Source organism: Nicotiana attenuata, chromosome 9 (assembly GCF_001879085.1).
Source record: "Nicotiana attenuata strain UT chromosome 9, NIATTr2, whole genome shotgun sequence".
NCBI classification, from domain to species: domain Eukaryota; kingdom Viridiplantae; phylum Streptophyta; class Magnoliopsida; order Solanales; family Solanaceae; genus Nicotiana; species Nicotiana attenuata.
In genome coordinates, this window is record NC_031997.1 from 47982725 (window position 1) to 48001647 (window position 18923).

At 36.0% G+C, this 18923-nt stretch overlaps 1 protein-coding gene across 5 annotated transcripts in view; it reads right to left on the bottom strand.

Moving 5' to 3' along the window:
* LOC109232404 (beta-glucosidase 13-like) overlaps positions 7535 to 18923 on the bottom strand; it is a 21652-nt gene continuing 10263 nt past the window's right edge. The window contains exons 3-14 of one of the 5 annotated variants that reach the window (XM_019398158.1): positions 14208 to 14462; positions 11151 to 11209; positions 10953 to 11028; positions 10370 to 10447; positions 10221 to 10308; positions 9539 to 9791; positions 9155 to 9270; positions 8678 to 8898; positions 8518 to 8549; positions 8266 to 8368; positions 8082 to 8184; positions 7535 to 7920 (exon numbers count right to left, since the gene is read on the bottom strand). In XM_019398158.1, coding sequence (XP_019253703.1) covers positions 7752 to 7920; positions 8082 to 8184; positions 8266 to 8368; positions 8518 to 8549; positions 8678 to 8898; positions 9155 to 9270; positions 9539 to 9791; positions 10221 to 10308; positions 10370 to 10447; positions 10953 to 11028; positions 11151 to 11209; positions 14208 to 14462 — 1553 coding nt within the window. In that variant the 3' untranslated portion in view covers positions 7535 to 7751. Of the gene's footprint in view, positions 7921 to 8081; positions 8185 to 8265; positions 8369 to 8517; positions 8550 to 8677; positions 8899 to 9154; positions 9271 to 9538; positions 9792 to 10220; positions 10309 to 10369; positions 10448 to 10952; positions 11029 to 11150; positions 11210 to 14207; positions 14463 to 18923 lie in introns of those variants that run through there. The other 4 variants (XM_019398159.1, XM_019398161.1, XM_019398160.1 and 1 more) reach the window with 4 other exon arrangements.

Sequence of the window (18923 nt, forward strand, 5' to 3'; positions counted from 1 at the left end):
TTGTCACTTGTGTATGGTTTGAGGTTATTTAGGGCAAAGTTTGTTTATACATACCAGTACAATTCAAATGTACTGACGTCCCTTTTGCCGGGGGCGCTACATTCGTGTTATGATTGTAGGTGGATCTGTAGCAGGTACTCCAGCCTACCGACCGTAGATCCCCTTCATCTTCCGTCAGCTGTATTGGTGAGCCCCTTTCCTCTCGGGGCCCTGATGGCTCCTGCCGCTTTTATTCCGGAGTCTTATTTTGATTTTTTGTGTAAGGTATAGCCGGACGGTAAGTACTGTATTATCCTGTTGTATCTTTAGAGGCTCCGTAGACAGTAAATGTGGGTTATGAACTGATGTAAATCCATATTTTGTATGTTGGGCGGCGAAAGTGGTAAACCTCATTAATTAACCATGTATGTTTTGTAAAATGGTGTTTTTATTATAAATGGCTAACTCCTTGATTAATGTGCAATGAAAATACGGGGTAACACGTGGGACAGGAAAGGCACCCAGGTCCGCTTGACTAGGGCTACCCGGTTGGGCGCCGGTCATGTCCATCGATTTGGGGCGTGACAGATAGAGGAGACGCCGGGCCTGCGGACGCCTGCAGGACTACCTCGATGTCTCGCTGGACTGAAGGCCTGCTCCCACACTACTACTGCTGCTGTCCGAAACCTGGATCTGTGCAAAATAGCACAGAGTGTAGCATCAGCATAACCGACCCCATGTGCTGGTAAGTGCCTAGCCTAACCCCGGCGAAGTAGTGACGACGCTAGACCGGACTACCACATAAATCTGTGCAGTTATATGTACATATACAATGGGATCGAATTACAGAGACAAGTAACCAATATGGGAGGGGGAGCATGCTATGGGGGAAATAACAATTTCAAGTAAAAGTCGTCCAGTAACGAAGAAAGCAACACAACTCAGACATTAATAAAGAAATAGAAAACAACAAGTGCACGGCATCACCCTTCGTGCTTTTACACTCATCCTTACCAAAAATGATATAATAAAACGTGCACGGCATCACCCTTCGTGCTTCTACTCTCTTTCCTCACGTATAATCAATGGAATCGGCACGGAATGGTACATCGTGCGGCCCGGCATCACCCTTCGTGCTTTACTCTCTTTCCTCACAATAAGCAAACAATGCACGGCATCACCCTTCGTGCTTTAACACTCTTCCTCACTATAAACAAACAATGCACGGCATCACCCTTCGTGCTTTAACGCTCTTCCTCACCCAAAACAACAATCACAAACAAGGGGCAAGGGAATAAACAAAATAATAAAAGAAATCCCGGCAAGGGAACACAATTGAGCAATTTAATCCCGGCAAGGGTACAACATCAATAATATCAACATCCCGGCAAGGAAAAAATAATCAACAAACAACAATATCCCGGCAAGGGAACAATTTAAATACTCTTTCTCTTCCTTTCACTTTTATTTCATATCTCACTTCACCACTTGAGCCAATGTTCCTCGTTGTTCATAGGTCACAATTTCCTTTCCCAAGCATTTCACAACAAATAGGAATCATCACCCAGGTAAGAGAAATACAACGAAATCAAGATATTCACAATTTAAGGACTCACAGTCATGCTAGACACCAACGTATAGATACTCGTCACCATGCCTATACGTCGTACTCAACAAGAAGCAATTAGCAAATAAGACTCAACTCCTAGTCCCTCAAGCTAGGGTTAAACCAAACACTTACCTCAATGCCTTAAATACAACTCAAGCCTCAATTATAGCTTTACCCCGCGATTCCACCTCCAATTCGCTCGTATCTAATCACAAATTACTTAATTACATTAATACATGCTAAATGAATCAAGCCCAATGCATAAAAATAAGTTTTCCCAAGTTTTACCCAAAAAGGTCAAAAATGCCCCCGGGCTCACATGGTCAAAACTCGAGGTTCGAACCAAAACCCGATTATCCATTTTCCCACGAACCCAAATATATGATTTATTTTTAAATCGGACCTCAAATTGAGGTCCAAATCCCCAATTTTAGAAAAACCTAGGTTCTACCCAAAACACCCAATTTCCCCCATGAAAATCTTTGATTTGAAGTTGAAATCATGTTAAAAGATGTTGAGGAGTGAAGAAAATGAGTTAGAAATCACTTACCAATCGTTTTGGAGAAGAAAGTTTGTTTGGAAAATCGCCTCTTATATTTTGGGGGGTTTTGAAAAGTGTAAAATAACTGAAATTCCCGTTTATTTATACCCCTCTGAAGCTCCCTGTGCGGACCGCGCAAAAAGGACTACGGCCGTATAGGCCTCCCTGAAGACCTGCAGATCATAGCCCCGTGCGGACCGCACAAAGCCGACCGCGGCCGCACAGCATCCACCGCGGACCGCGCAAAGGCGACCGCGGCCGCGCTGGCCCCTCCGCGGTCGCACGCGATTTCTCGCGGACCGCGCAGGAGGGTTCAGAGACCTGCAATATTTTCCTGAACCTGCAACATCTGATCTCTTAAGCCTAAGGCATCCCGAAGCCTACTCGAAACTCACCCGAGCCCTCAAAACTCTAATCCAGGTTTACACACAGCCTCAAAAACATCTTACGAACATATTCGCACGATCAAATCGCCAAAATAACATCATAAACATCGAATTAAGCCTCAGAAACCTTGATGTCTTCCAAATTTTCATAAAACATCAAATTTCCATTTTAAGTCCGAAACACGTTAAACGGCGTCCGTTTTCAACCAAACTTTACAGAAAGTGCTTAAATCATATATAAGACTTGTACCGGGTGCCGGAACCAAAATACGGGCCCGATAGCATGGTCTTCTAATCAAATTTCATTTCCAATTTCCTTAATCATTTCCAGAGAACAATTTCACACAAAAATTTATTTCTCGGGCTTGGGACCTCGGAATTCAATTCCGGGCATACGCCCAAGTCCCATATTTTTCTACGGACCCTCCGGGACCATCAAATTACGGGTCCGGGTCCGTTTACCCAAAATATTGACCGAAGTCAAATTTTTTCATTTTAATATCAAAAATTAGCATTTTTCTCATAGAATTCATATTTAAGCTTTTTGGTTACACGCCTGGACTGCGCACGCAAATCGAGGCGACTCTAAATGAGGTTTTCAAGGCCTCGCAAGCGCAGAATTAATTTAAAACAGGTGATGCCCTTTGGCTCCTCACAATATATATATATATATATATATATATATATTCGAAGTGCGTCTGATTAGTTTCATCATTTTATGTGGAAGAAAGTTGTGTTACTACCACCTCCTTTGATCTCAAGCTTTTCTCTTTATTTTCAAAACAAGTTATCATCTTCCATGTATCCATAATTAATTATTCAATTATCTACAATTAATTTTTTTTTTTTTAGTGAAAACGATAGGCTAATTCGCGAGAATATTCATGTCCTTTAACACTTTGATTTTTTCCTTTGTCAGCCTCCCACTGAATTATGGATTTACTCAATAACCTAACTCTACAACGTGGAATATGGCTAGCAATGATGTTAGAGAGCTTCTCTGTCTTCCTTCCACCACTACTTGATAAAAAGTACTTGGTCAATTCCATGGCAATGTTTTAAGTGTTGACAGTGAATTACTAAAATATAGAAAAAGGAATATTGAATGTTTCATCAACAACCTATGAAAACGATGTTCTCTATTCGATTATTGATTTATACTATATGGCTCTGAAGTATCACTCCCAATATTTTGTTTGATCGTAGATTCCGATATTCTTTTGCAATTATTTTGCTTTCGAAATTAATTCGACGTTCATAAAATTATTTGGATAACTATGCTGTATGCAAAAAAGAAGACAATAAGGAGAGATTTATTTTCATCCGGGTTATCTTTGAATACCCTTACGCTTGTTTCTTTCTCAACAACTCTGTCTTAACTTCATTTATTTCTAACCGTAAAAAAAAGCAAAAAAACAAAGCATTCCAGTTGTGAAAGTGGTATTGCGTAATTTGGGTCATTGTGGGCCTTTTAAACAGTTGGCATGCAACCAATGCTGTAATTTTACTTCTTAAGCAAGTACGTTTTCATACAATTTGCCTTCTATATTATACACTATCTAAATATCTCTACTGATATAATTTGCTTTTTATTTATTGAGTACTTTCTTTAAATGATTTACTGTTGGAATCTCTCATGAACTAAGTAATACCATATGTAATATATGTAGACAAATACATACGGGGGCGACCCTTCCCAAAAGCAGGTAAAACAACTGCTTTAGACCCCCAACTCCATATTTGTGGGGGCTCACATTTTGTTACACCTAATAGGCTATATATAAGTTAAAAAAAAGCCCTGTGAAGCGAAAATGTTTTATTCTTTCTTTAACAAAGAATTTGTAACTGCTATGATTTCTGTCAAGGAAATTGCATTTGAAATGAATATCAAACCCGAATTTCGTAAAACCGTGTGATATATAGGAAGAAACCGTGGAGAGAACAGTGCTTGTGGCTTCTATCATGGTCGTGTACCTAATAATTGTGGGTGCCTTGATGTCGTCCAACATCACTTTGGTAGCACAACAGGGTAACATTCCCTACCCCTACCCCAGCACCATTACAGAGTGTTTGACAGATGCCAAAGTGGAGTCCAGACCATTTGATATGAAAACTAAGCCAACTGGCCCCTTTGATCTATACAAGTTGCAAGAACCCAGGAACCCAAAGAAGAGCAGCCAGCCTTCCAGTGCTACTAGCAAGTCTGATGAGCCTGTAGTAGCGGCTCTCGGTCTCTCTAATATCTCTTCCTCGTCAGTTGAGCCTTCCACTATTGCTAGAGACAATGCTCTTGAGCCACCATCAGCCCCTGCTCCATTGCCTGCATCAGCTCTAAGGGTGGTTCCTATGCCCACAACTGGATGCAGAGAGCTACAACAAAGTTGTCCAAGCTATCTAGTGCAATTGCGGGGCAACCCTCTACATATCAAAACTTGTGCCGAAGAAAATCAACGAACAAGATCCAGAAGGCTTTGGCTTTCAGCCGACCAAATACAACCCCAAGAACAAATATGAAATTCAGAAATACTTCAAGAATCAATAGAGGACTTTCTAACATAACCACATTCAAGTGCAGATCAAAACAATAAGTGTGAGACAGTGGGAGAGAGAGAGATATGGGTCTTCACGTCTGACCTAAAGAGGAAATAGGGAGGGTTTTATATAGTATATGCAAGGTCTAAGCAAATAAACGAAATATTAATTACATGCAAATTAGAATCCACTCGAATTAGATCTAAAAAATAATAAATCATAATCAAGAAAAGAAATCAACGAAGAATCCGAAGATATATACGAATCGGCCTTTCCCAGCTTTGTATTGACTATATCATGTTAGGTATTTTTGATCGGGGCTGAATAGAACTCCAATTTGAAGGATCCTTACTTGCCTTATACGATTGAGTACCAGAGACGAAGATCCAAAAAAGGCAACTGAATCCATAATTGAAACACAAAAAGAAAAAGAAAAATGGGAAAAATTTTTGAGTCGCCGAGGGTTTGAATGATAGGGAGAAGGGATTTGGGGTTATGTCTTCCGAGAAAATAGGGACAGCAGATTTGGGATAGTGAGGCTACAGTTTAGGAGAGGGCTTAAATTTGAAAGAGGGGGAGAGATGGTCGCCATTTGATCAAGAAAAATGATCGGCTTAGATTAAAAGCTAAGCGGGTCACGGGCAGGTCAAGGGTCTTGAGTCATTCGTCTTTGGGCCTGAGGGGGGTTGAGCGTTGGCTTGTTGGACCCTTTTTTGTCCGACTTTTAGGGGGCATTTGCATCTATACCCGCTTTTTGTGCCACATTTTAACCTGTGCGCGCTTTGCAAAAAAAATTGCAAGCGTACCCGCTTTTTCGCATAACTTCAGCACACGGGGCTGAAGTAGCAAAGGCAATCACACAAAACTTCAGCATTTTAGTAGCCGGGCCTGAAGTTCAGCTCTAGAGCTGAAGTTTTTGTTTTGTACCTCGCGAACTTCAGCTCTAGAGCTGAAGTTTTATTTTATAAGTTTTTGTTTAGTAACCGGGCTGAGGTTTGCCAGTTATAAAATAAAAGTTTCAGCTCTAGAGCTGAATTGCCAGTTATAAAATAAAAATTTCAGCTCTAGAGCTGAAGTTTTTCTTTTGTACTGGAAAACTTCAGCTCTAGAGCTGAAGTTTTTGTCTTTGTAACCGGAAAACTTCAGCTCTAGAGCTGAAGTTTGCCAGTTATAAAATAAAAACTTCAGCTCTAGAGCTGAAGTTTTATTTTATAAGTTTTTGTTTAGTAACCGGGAAACTTCAGCTCTAGAGCTGAAGTTTTTCTTTTGTACTGGAAAACTTCAGCTCTAGAGCTGAAGTTTTCGTCTTTGTAACCGGAAAACTTCAGCTCTAGAGCTGAAGTTTCTATGTTGTAACTAGAAAACTTCAGCTCTAGAGCTGAAGTTTTTGTGTTGTAACTGAAAAACTTCAGCTATAGAGCTGAAGTTTCTATGTTATAACTAGAAAACTTCAGCTCTAGAGCTGAAGTTTTTGTGTTGTAACTGAAAAACTTCAGCTATAGAGCTGAAGTTTTTGTCTAATTAACTTCAGCTCAGGACACCAAGAAGATACAGTTACATCTAATTAACTATATTATGATCATCTAATGCATCCGATTTTGCGTTCTGTTTTTATTGCAAATATAAATGCTTTGTTGTTATGTTATTTCGTTTTCGCAAACTTTTCTTTTTAACATTTGAATCTCTGATCGCTGATGATCAGTTTCTCCATTTTCTTTACGGTTTCTATGTTTTATCTATATTACAACATATTTGATTTTCGTGTTGCTGTTTTTTTGTTGGATAAAAATTGGTGCCTTTTTCTGATCAATGGTATGACCATATCATTCCTCAGTCCTCACGGAGTTGTGTTTCCAGACAATGAGAAAATGAAGAAGGAGAGGGGGAGGAGAAAGGGAAGCTGAAGTTTTTTAAAAAGTGGGTACGGGTGCAAACAGAAAGACAAAGCGGCTACAGGTTAAAAAGGGGCGCCGAAATAGGGCGCCCCGTGCAATTTTTACGACTTTTAGCCCATATTGGGCTGGTTTTCAAAAATACCTATAATTAAAATTTAAATAATTTATAATAATATTAAATAAAGATATAAAGATCTATTTTATAGAATTATTTAATATAAATATACTGAGCTGAGATATAAAAATATAAAAATATTATTTGAACAAGAAAAATATAAAAATATGCAATTAATTATAATAACATATGCTATTATTGTAAATAATGCAAAAAATGCTTAAATTACCTTATATTTGTAAAATACTAAATTAAATCACTTATTTATCAAAATACTTATACTAATATATTTAAAAAATTATTTGATATCAATCTACTGTCATAATGATTTTAAAATGCTACAAAGCAATAATGAATGGAAAAATTGCTATTTTAAACATATAATAAGAGTGATAACATGATAAATTCCATGTAAATAGTACTAAAAAATAATATGAAGAGCAGCTAGGGAAAGCTGAATAAGATGGCACGAGAAAATTGAGTATCAACATATATAATATCGTAATATCTCCAAAAGAGCATGGAGTAATTTTATTGACGGAAAATAAATACGAAAGAAGGGGAACATCAAACAACACTAATACAAGATATTGTAAAAGCTTTCTACTAGAGTACTTTTTAAATTAAAAAAAAAAAGTAATTAAGAGCAACATGTCTGTAGATTTTACACAGAGGAAATATAGTCACAAAAGCTCTACTTGAGAAGGAATTTCTTAAACCAGAGAGCAGAAAGCTTTGGGTATCTTTTGAGATTATCCTTATAGTCTATGAAGTTGATGCCAAATCTCCGTGTGTATCCTTTATTCCATTCAAAATCATCTTGAAAAGCCCATGCGTAGAAACCTTTAACATTTACTCCCTGCCTGATAAAAGAAAAGAAAAAAGAAGAACGGCCAAATAAAGAAAAAAATATATTAATTTTATCCGAATGAATATTTTCAATAAATCTTTCTTAAAATGAAAGTAACGAAATAACGGTTATTCATTTGCAAGGTCCTATTAAAACAAAACTAGAGGTACTCACTTGATTGCTTTGTAGATCGCCAAAATATGGTTTTTATAGAAATCCACCCTCTGAGTGTCGTTGACCACCTCCTCAACTTTAGTAACATTAAACTCTACCAATCCTGAAATGTAAGCAATACCAAAGATTTTAGTAGTAGCAACTAATATTAGACGTAAATTCCTCAATAAATTAGTTGGCTTACCGCATTCGGTGATGTAAACAATTGGATTCTTGTAATGATGTTTTATGTAAACAAGAAGCTTTTGAAGTCCCCATGGAACAACAGAGAACGAACTTAAACCAGTCTACAAATGATTAAAATCAAATGAGACAAAAAAAACATAAACTACATGCTCGCGTGCGCACACACTGTTTATTTGTATTTACATTTATTTTTATTGACATAAATCATGAGTTATTGATGGAAATATTATACAATTCATAGAGAACATACTGAATCACCTATCAATTTTCCGTTTCTCGAAGCTAACAAAAAAGAAAAAGAAAAATTTAAAAGGTCAAATGGGCTTAGTTGTCAAAATTACAACATCAAATTCAACATTAATTAGGAAGTACGTAAAAGAATTTGATGGAAATATTATACGAACACCTACTTGTTATATTAACTTGATTATCAGCTGAGGCACTCATGTTCACATGATTAGGTGGAGTAGAATGATGAGCTGCGTATTGTGATGTGTAATAGTTTAATCCAATGAAGTCAAACGACCCTCTCAACAAGTGCTTTTCCTTTGGGGTGAATTTTGGTATACGCGTCCGAACACTTCTTTTCATGTTTTCAGGATAATCACCATAAACCAATGGATGCAAAAACCTACAACAACAAACAACAACGACCCAGTAAAGTCCCACTAAGTGGGGTCTGGGGAGGGTAGTGTATACGTAGACCTTACCCCTACCCCGATGGGGCAGAGAGGCTGTTAATAAAAAAAAACATTTATTGAAAACCTATTAACCAATTTTCATCAATATTCAAATGACAAATTATTGAAAAATAGTAAGACGCAAAGTTAATAAAAAGTAACATTTAAATATTGTGATAGCGCCATTTTTTCAGAAATTCTGCTTACCATCCGAGCATAAAATCAAGAGCTCTTCTGGATGCTCTAACATCCTCTGATTTCATAGAGTTAGGCTCGAACCAATGAGACACTAGTGCAATTCCTATTTTACCCTTTTGTTTAGCCTGTGCGTGTCATAAAAATTGAGAAAAAGAATAAGATAATTCCGTCATAAAAAGAATTTACTGTAGCAACTATCATCATGAAATATATGTGAATTTTTATTTAATTGCAGCATAAAAGATTTCCCACTTATCACATGAGATTATATTAATTCAAATTAATAGCAAAGCAATTTGTAAAGATGAATGATTAATAGCGTAGCCATCCGAGGAGCCATGATTTGAAGTTTATGGGTTCGTGTTTAACGACAACTAAATGGCCTTAACTGACCTGGTATTTTTGCCTGTATAACTTGGTGGCAGAAGCATGAGCAAGAAGCAAGTGGTGTCCAACTAAATAAGGCTCAGTCCCAGAATTACCAGTTGAGCAATAATTCCTCCAAGCCGAACAGCGACCAGGTGCAAATTTTCCCAGGTCATAACCATTTATTGAAACAATATATGGCTCATTCATTGTTAACCAGTACTTAACTCTATCTCCAAAATATTTGAAACATATTTCCACGAAGTCTAGGTATTCACCCCTGACAATATAGATCAGATTAAATCAAATGAAATGAGATGGACTGGCATTTTGTCTTTAACAAGTAAACAAACATATACTAAGAAGTATAAGCTTTTTGATCCGTTCAGCCATAAAATTTGGGTTTTTTTATTCTATTTTTATTTGAAAATGCTGTTTGTATGTGGAATATGATCAGTTTTTGAAAAAATATTTCAAGTTCTCAAAAACTATTGTTTTTTCTTTCAAAAACTGGTTTAGGATAGTTTTTAGATGAAATTTTTTCTTCCACTCACAAAGCTTCAACTTTTGTTCAAGTAAAATGCATGTCCAAACACAACTTCAACTTCCAAAAATTATTTTTCAACATAACTTCAAAAATTCTTTTTTCTAATTTCAAATAAATCTACGTCCAAACGATAGCTAATTAAATAACTTGAAGATCACTTACACAATTTTAGGGCTGAGAAACCCAAGATAGTCATCTTCTAGGGCTTGAGGTACGTCCCAGTGGAAAAGTGTTACCATAGGTTTTATACCTACAATGCAAATGTTACTTCTATCCATTATATATATATAGAGAGAGAGGTGGGGGAGGACCTTGCGCTATAGTCTCATTGATGACGCGATTGTAGAAGTCAATACCAGCCCAATTTATTCCCTTACTTAGCTTTCCCTCTAAAAATCACAAACCAAATAAATTCTTTCAGGTAATTATACTTATGCAATTAAGTGTACGTATTTTCTTTCAAATGTTATCTGTTTAGTTATGATTTCTCTTGCATATTAATGCTCCCTTCGTCCTAATTTATGTGACTCTTTTCCTTTTTAGTTAGTCTAAAAAAAAGAAAAAAGAATGCTCTTTTTCCTTATTTAAAAATTACTTATCTTTAGAAGTCTTACTTTACTCTTAGTGAATTGATTTACAGCCACACAAATATATATAGTTATTTTAAACCATACTTTTCAAAAGTATTAATTTCTTTTTTAAACTCCGAGTCAAACATCTCTACATAAATTGAGACAGAGGGAGTAATTGATTATTGGATTATTGAAATTATAATATGCATATACTTATGCAACGTTACGCAGCAAGTCATAAAGAGAGCGATATCAATTTATTTACATTCTCTGCTGCGAATTTCTGTTGAAGTAGAATAAATTCTGAGTTACTATGTCTTACGGGGTAAAATTCTTGACCATGCAATAGAAAATCTAAACGAATCAAGTCCTTCAAATTTCGCTAGTTTTATGTCTTCCTGCAGACAAGCAGAAATTAATATTTCAAACAACTTTTAAAATTTTCTAAAAGAATAAATAAATATATATCCTCTTTTTTGTGGCATCACTACTAACAAACGTTAAGTTAGATATTCCCTACCTTGTAGCGATGATAAAAGTCAAGAGCCACATCTCCATTGCTTTGGTCCCATATTTTGTCTGCAAAGGTATCAGAAATTAAACAGTTTAAAATTCACTCAAAGTTTGATTTATAAATTTGAAAACATTTTATCAGGAAAAGAAAAAGTAAATTGAAAACTGGATAGATTAAAAGTTTTACTTAGTATCGGTTCGAGATGGCTTAGAAGTTGGGGTATTATTACTTCTAGCCCGCGCCAGAAACTATTTATATTAGATAGCCGAAAAAGTGTATAAAATTTGTATATAACATGCAGAATGTATATATATACAAAAAAATATACATTTTTTCGATTATTATTTTAAGAGCGGCTATATAATATCATTTTTCCTTAGAAGTTTTACTTAGTGTTGGTTTGAGATGGATTGCCCAGATAGTTCACCTTAATGAACACATGAAATTGGGCCAAGCTAGGTTCGTTTAAATGAACACTTGTTTTTTATACTATACGTATTAATCCAAATAGCCGCCCACCCAACTGCTTTAACGAAATATAGCATGTAGAGGTATAATATATGCATAATTTATATACTATATGTGTATAATTGTGTATAATCAATGTATATGTCACGACCCAATTTAGGATTGTGACCGGCGCTTAGAAGCAAGTGCTCCCAAGTAAGCCTCATCGGTAACTTTACAGAAAATCGGACAGAGTTTCCCCTGTTTTTGGACCATCCCAAAAATTTTCCTGTCTCAAATCAACAACCAAACATCCTAATATCATACCAAACAATTGACAACTTGTCAATTAACCAATACAAGTCTCTACCATAACTAAACCACTGACTAACCACTAGAAATACTAATTTATCTCCAACTTTGATAAATGAGAACGATACTCAACATAAGACTATAATAACAAAAGAATACTCATGACACTAAAATAATGACTATGGAGCGACTCTAAGAGTTCAATGAAAAGACCACAACAATAAACAAAATCTCTGCCCACGCGAACAAGTGCGAGGCTCATCGAGAAATATCAACCTGTGCGCTCCAATTAACGAAACCCTCGCATGTGTCAACTGCTGTCTCTGTAAAAAAAATTAGCGGGGAATGAGTCGCTAGATTAGTGAGTAATAACACTTAACCACGACCGTTTTTATTGGGGACAAGTCAGAAAACATGCGAGTGTCTCAAACAGAAAATAACATCAAAATGCCCTTTCAGAAACAATAAATAATTTTCAGTCTCATCATGTTTTTCTGGTAGTATAATACGATTGACAATTCTGTAATAAGCTCGGTAGCCACTGTATAATATCAATATTCATATTTTGGGAGGTTTCAATGAACGGATCATGTAATCGGCATAACTGTGGACTTCTTTGCAAGAAGTCGAATATAACGGTAGTCCCTACTCGAGGGAAATCGGTAACGGTATGCTAGTTCTACCTTCCCACTAGCGAGGGCTATAACGGTAATCGGTAATTACAAGGTGCACCAGGTCTAACGAACCCGCCGTTAGCTACGGGATCCCTCAATGTCTACTCCCATTTATACTTGTCTCAGTAATCCGTATAGATACTCGTAGAAACTATTTTAAAACAATATAGGGCATTTCGGTTCTTATCAAATCATATAATTTCCTTTCAATAACAGTAAATTCAAGTAACGGTAAAACAGATCTAGTGACAACGAAAATATTTAAAACCACGGTATTCATCTCAAATAACTATTTCGGTATCATATCGAGTAAAAGACTTGTCCCACATGCAACTCAAAATAGTCGGTAACATATTCATATTAAAAATTATGTGTAAATCATGCAAGTTATGAAAACACAAATTGCGGTAAGATTACTACTCACAGTACTCGTGCAGAAATACCAAACGCGTCACCTCGAGCACTTCATTCGACTTCTTCAACTACGTACTTGTAACAAAACCAATCTATGTATTAACTTCGTGAATTACCAACATAGTTGGTCCAATCCTTCAAATCTAGTTAACTCCCCTGCTTTCATTCTTATGGAACTAAGCATTAATTCTTTGTCAATCACTTAAGTAGCACAAATATAGATAGGAACTGTAGCTTGTTCTCTATTTGTTCTTACACCCTGATTAATACAACTATTTGTAAAAGAAAAGAAGAATTTTATTTTGTTTGCATAAAAACTATGTTCTTCTCATCAATTAGTACTAGTACCAAATACTCCTAATCTGTACACTAGAGTGCTTGGTATAAATTAAAAGAATCTTTATTCAATCTAATAAGAATTCATTATTTTGCTATATAGGAATGCCTTAAGCTGTTAGTGTTGTTTCTATCCCTTGGTTAGTGAAATAATAACTATCAGTAAGTTAGGGATTGAGAAAAATAGTTTACCTTGTTCTTCTCTGATCTGCAGTCGCTTCGCTGAAAATAAGTACTCAATTTTTTTTTTCTTTTGCCTTTGAATGGCTTCTGCCGAAGTACCGAAGCACCGAAGCTTTATTGCTTCAATGCCTAGGCGTTTTGCTTCTTTACCCTCGAAGTGGGCTTTGGCCCTAATCCCTTGTTTTATTTCTTTTTTTTTGGTCTTGTTTTATTTTTTTAATTTTTTTTAATTCTATTTATTTAGTTAAATAACTAATAGGCCCTAACTTAAATATGAGGTATTACATTCTCTCCACCTTATAAAATTCGGTCCCCGAATTCAGCTCAGGTACGTACCTGTAGACTGAAATAAATGAGGATACTTGACTCGCATAACGTCTTCTATTTTTCATGTAGCTTCTTCAACACTATGATTTCTCCATAAGACTTTCATAAATACAATTTCTTTTGATCGTAGCTTTCTTTACTTATCTATCAACAATAGTCATCGGCTCCTCCTCGTAATACAACTTTTTATCAAGGGGTATAGTAGGTACTTCAAGCACCGGAGATGAGTCTGATATACATTTTCTTAGCATAGAGACATGAAATACTGGATGAATAAAAGATAACTCAAGAGAAAGCGTCAAACGATAAGCCACAGCTCCCACTCAGTCTAGTATCTCATACGGTGCTATAAACGTGGGGCTCAACTTACCTCTTTTCCCAAACCGCATCACGCCTTTCATAGGGGAGACTCGTAGGAACACCTTGTCCCCAATTGTGAACACTAAATCTCTTCTTCTCTTTTCTGCATAAGACTTTTTTCTACTTTGAGTTGTGAGTAATCTCTGTCTGATCAACTGGACCTCGTCAATAGCTTCTTGTACTAAGTCAGGTCCCAATAAGCTAATCTCACCAGCTTCCCATCCAATAGGAGAACGACATCTTCTACCATATAATGCTTCATACGCTGCCATTTGAATATTGGACTGGAAGTTATTGTTGTAAGCAAATTTAGCTAAAGGTAGATACATGTTTCAACTACCTACAAACTCAAGAATACAAGCTCTTAACATATCTTCAAAGATCTCTATAGTACGTTAAAATTTCCCATCTGACTACGGATGAAATGTGGTACTAAACTACTTGCATACCCAATGCTTCTTGAAAAGATTTTTAAAAGCATAAGTGAGTTGTGATCTTCTATTAGAGATGCTAGATATTGGAACTCCATGAAGTTGAGAATTTCACTTATAAATACCTGTCCACACTCACTTTACTGTATGTAGTCCTTACCAGTAACAGGTGTATTGCTTTTGCCAGTCGATCTACAATTACCTATACAAGTCATAACCCTAACACTTTATGGTGGCCTGGTAACAAAATTCATAGCAATTTTTTCCCATCTTTACTCTGAAATTTCTATTTTAGTAGGCCTACATGTCGTTGATGCTCATCCTCGACCAGTTGACAAGTCAAATAATTAGAGATAAAGTTAATAATAATTTTTTTTTCCATACCTTTTCACCAATAAAATTGATTTATATGCTACATTTTAATGGATACACAAGATGTATTGTGTATTCGCAGTTGTGCGCTTTCTCAAGAATAGTATATCTCAACCCATCTACGTTTGAACACTTAACTGTTCCTAATCAAAGAACGTGATCATTGTCAACATTTATATCCTTGACTTTTAATTGCTAGGACCTCTCCTTGGTATTTGTATAATCGTTTATTCTTATATTGAACGACCTTGATGCGTTTACCAATGAAGATTTGTCTTAACCACTATCCAACAATGTCTGTGAATTACACGTACAAAATTTAATTATCGTGGCTCGAGTTTGTGCAAATCCTTAGAGACTTATTTTTCTTTATCGCAATTAGTACTGGTGCATCCCATGGTGATATATGCAGTCCAATAGAATTTCTTATAGAATCTCCTCTAAAGCAGATCCAGCGACTGTCCTTTAACTTCGTTGGTGCATATGATTTGGGGAATATTAAAATTGACTGTGGGTCAAGTGCAAAGTCAATACATAACTGTGTTTCTCGTTAAGGGTTAGTCCGTATAAATCCTTAGGAAATACATCAGTGAGTTTACATTTTCAAATTATGTATCTCATCTATTGTGTCCTTTACTGTAACTAAGAAACCCCTATAACTTTTCTTCACTCACCACCAAGCCTTCAAAAATGATATAACTTTGTCCGTCTCCGGAACCTGAGCCCCTTGTAGCACAAGACTAGGTTAATTGGCTATCTCCAACCTACCTTCAGCTCGAACAAGGACTTGCATTAAGAATCAATGTTTAAGTAGAGGAGTTACAAAGGATATATTTATTGCGGAACCAAGCAGAATGACTACGGATTAGGAGATTGTGAAATAAAGCTAATTAATAAATTCACTAATATAAATCAAAGGTACATTTTTTTTTATTTTTTTATTTTTGGATTTTCTCACCCAACTCCTAACTTTGAACAAAACCTCTTTCATACTGATTGCTTTCACTAGCAAGTACCAACATCTCCCTTATCTATGCTCTATCTACATTGTAAAAGTAGACAAACACAAATGTAAGATTACAAATGATGTGCTAGATTTGTATATGTGCAGTCTATTATTTAATGGAATGACAATCATGTTAGTAAAGTTTGTTCATTGGTCTCTGTTAAACTTCTAAGAATATAGTACACATATATATGTGAAAAATGCATCCTTACTTCTTCTGCCCTTTTTTTTGGGATATCTTGGTAATAATTAAACAAGTCCTAGGTCTGAAACAAAAAGTTCATGAGAATTGTGCATTCCACTTATTATTTTATTATTTCTGACTATTATTCAATATGTTCTCAAAATTACCAACATATGCATCGCGAGGTAAATTTAGGTATATTTTCTTACCAAATATCATTATCCTACAGTTAGTTTTCTTTCAAACCCAAGTCCAAAGCTACAATTTGAAGGAAGCTTTTTTTTTTCTGTATCCAGAATTTTGCGTGGGTTCAGTATAAGTTTAATTAGAGACAGGAACAAGTTCTCTTCTTAAGGATCAGGCAAAGCAAGGATATCACAGATAAAGTATCAACTTAGTGGAATTGATCAAATGTAACCTTCAATTAGATGCAAACTAACAAGCTTCCACATTCACTTGTATTGAACTACAGTAGGAACCATAACTTACGACATCACTGTCCATTACAAGTTTATAAGATTTTCCACCTCTCTAATAAATGTTGTTCGATCTAGAATATCAAACTCACAACTATATGGCTTAGTCAATGGTTCACTTCATACGATATGGAAAGAATGTTTTACTTTGTCAGCATCTTCGGAATGATTACATGTATTTAGAATACCCATACAAACTCATAGAGCCCGGCTTACAGTCAGATTAATAATGTTACACCAAAACCTTGAGTTTAATTAGCTTGGTATACATATTCAACTATCAGAGGTTCTTCTACAGAAGTAGCAACCAAAAAAAAAAAACTCTATATTATAAAATGTCCTTAATTTCTAACTCTTTGTCTCGTATTAAAATCCCAATTAAAGATTCCATAACTTCGTCCTTCTTGTGTGAATCCTCGGTTGTATGCCTATGGCATCCATGTGTTCTGTCTTTCTAGCAAGTTCAATTGCCACAGAATAGGTCAAAGTCCTCGTATGTAGGGTTACCGCCTACATATAAAATTGAAATGTTGTGTGTCTAACTAGCTGATGAAACTTGGCATCATATGTTGGTATATTTATGTTTGAGTTATTTTCTTAAACTACCTAGAAAGTTCACGCTTTCGACAGCCAAGAAGGAAGCAATTCATAAACAGTTTAGTGAACTCGTTTCCAAGTCAGTTGTATTGCTCTTATCAGTGTTTCCAGCGGTACGTTATCATATCATGTATTGGCCATGTTCTCCAGTCTGTAAGTTATTAGCGCCACGCACCTCTTACTAAAACATCCTAGAGCTCGTAATGATGTAGGTTTTTTTTTTCTTTCTCGTTGAGACCCTCTGAGGATCTTCCGAACTCTCAGAAATTGTAAACTTAGTGGTTTCAATGTTAGGAACTCTATTAAGGAAACATCTCTGCTCTTGAAAATTTTAGTCAATTTAGGCACCCAAGGCCTCTAGAGCCCTATTTTCTATTTTATTCCTCTCTTATCTATTCATTATATCCATCATGATCTCAAATTTCTCTTTTTCCACGGAGGTAAGTACCTTTGTGACGACTCTATTCTATTGTTATAATAGCAGCTGACTAGTGCTAATTTTAGAAATGGGCTTAATTACATGTCTTAACAGTATAAAAGCCTCTCATTGTGGCAAAACAGCCCTTTCTATTGGCCTATCTACTACTTCTATCGCTTTCCTTTGTTGGAAGACGATTGCGTGCCCAGTGGCAGCAATTGTATCTTTGAACCTCTAGTCAAATTCTATTATTGGATGATTGGTCCTAGCTAAATCGGAACAAGGTAAAAGGTGACATATTGAGTTATCTGGATCTAATCGCCACACACGTAAGGAGGAATAAGAAAGAAAAACAAGACACATCCTATCACGCCCTCGCAGAATCACGATTATGGGAATTGCCGGCTACATAACCATAATTGAGATTCTACTACTAACGTGTGCTCCATTAGTCACAGGAATAACCTAGCGCTCTGATACCAACTTGTAACTTTGTCACGACCCAATTTAGGATTGTGACCGGCGCTTAGAAGCAAGTGCTCCTAAGTAAGCCTCATCGGTAACTTTACAGAAAATCGGACAGAGTTTCCCCTGTTTTTGGACCATCCCAAAAATTTTCCTGTCTCAAATCAACAATCAAACATCCTAATATCATACCAAACAATTGACAACTTGTCAATTAACCAATACAAGTCTCTACCATAACTAAACCACCAACTAACCACTAGAAATACTAATTTATCTCCAACTTTGATAAATGAGAACGATACTCAACATAAGACTATAATAACAAAAGAATACTCATGACACTAAAATAATGACTATGGAGAGACTCTAAGAGTTCAATGAAAAGACCACAACAATAAATAAAATCTCTGCCCACGCGAACAAGTGCGAGGCTCACCGAGAAATATCAACTTGTGCGCTCTAATTAACGAAATCCTCGCATGTGTCAACTGCTGTCTCTGTAAAAAAAAATTAGCGGGGAATGAGTCGCTAGATTAGTGAGTAATAACACTTAACCACGATCGTTTTTATTGGGGACAAGTCAGAAAACATGCGAGTGTCTCAAACAGAAAATAACATCAAAATGCCCTTTCAGAAACAATAAATAATTTTCAGTCTCATCATGTTTTTCTGGTAGCATAATACGATTGACAATTCTGTAATAAGCTCGGTAGCCACTGTATAATATCAATATTCATATTTTGGGAGGTTTCAATGAACGGATCATGTAATCGG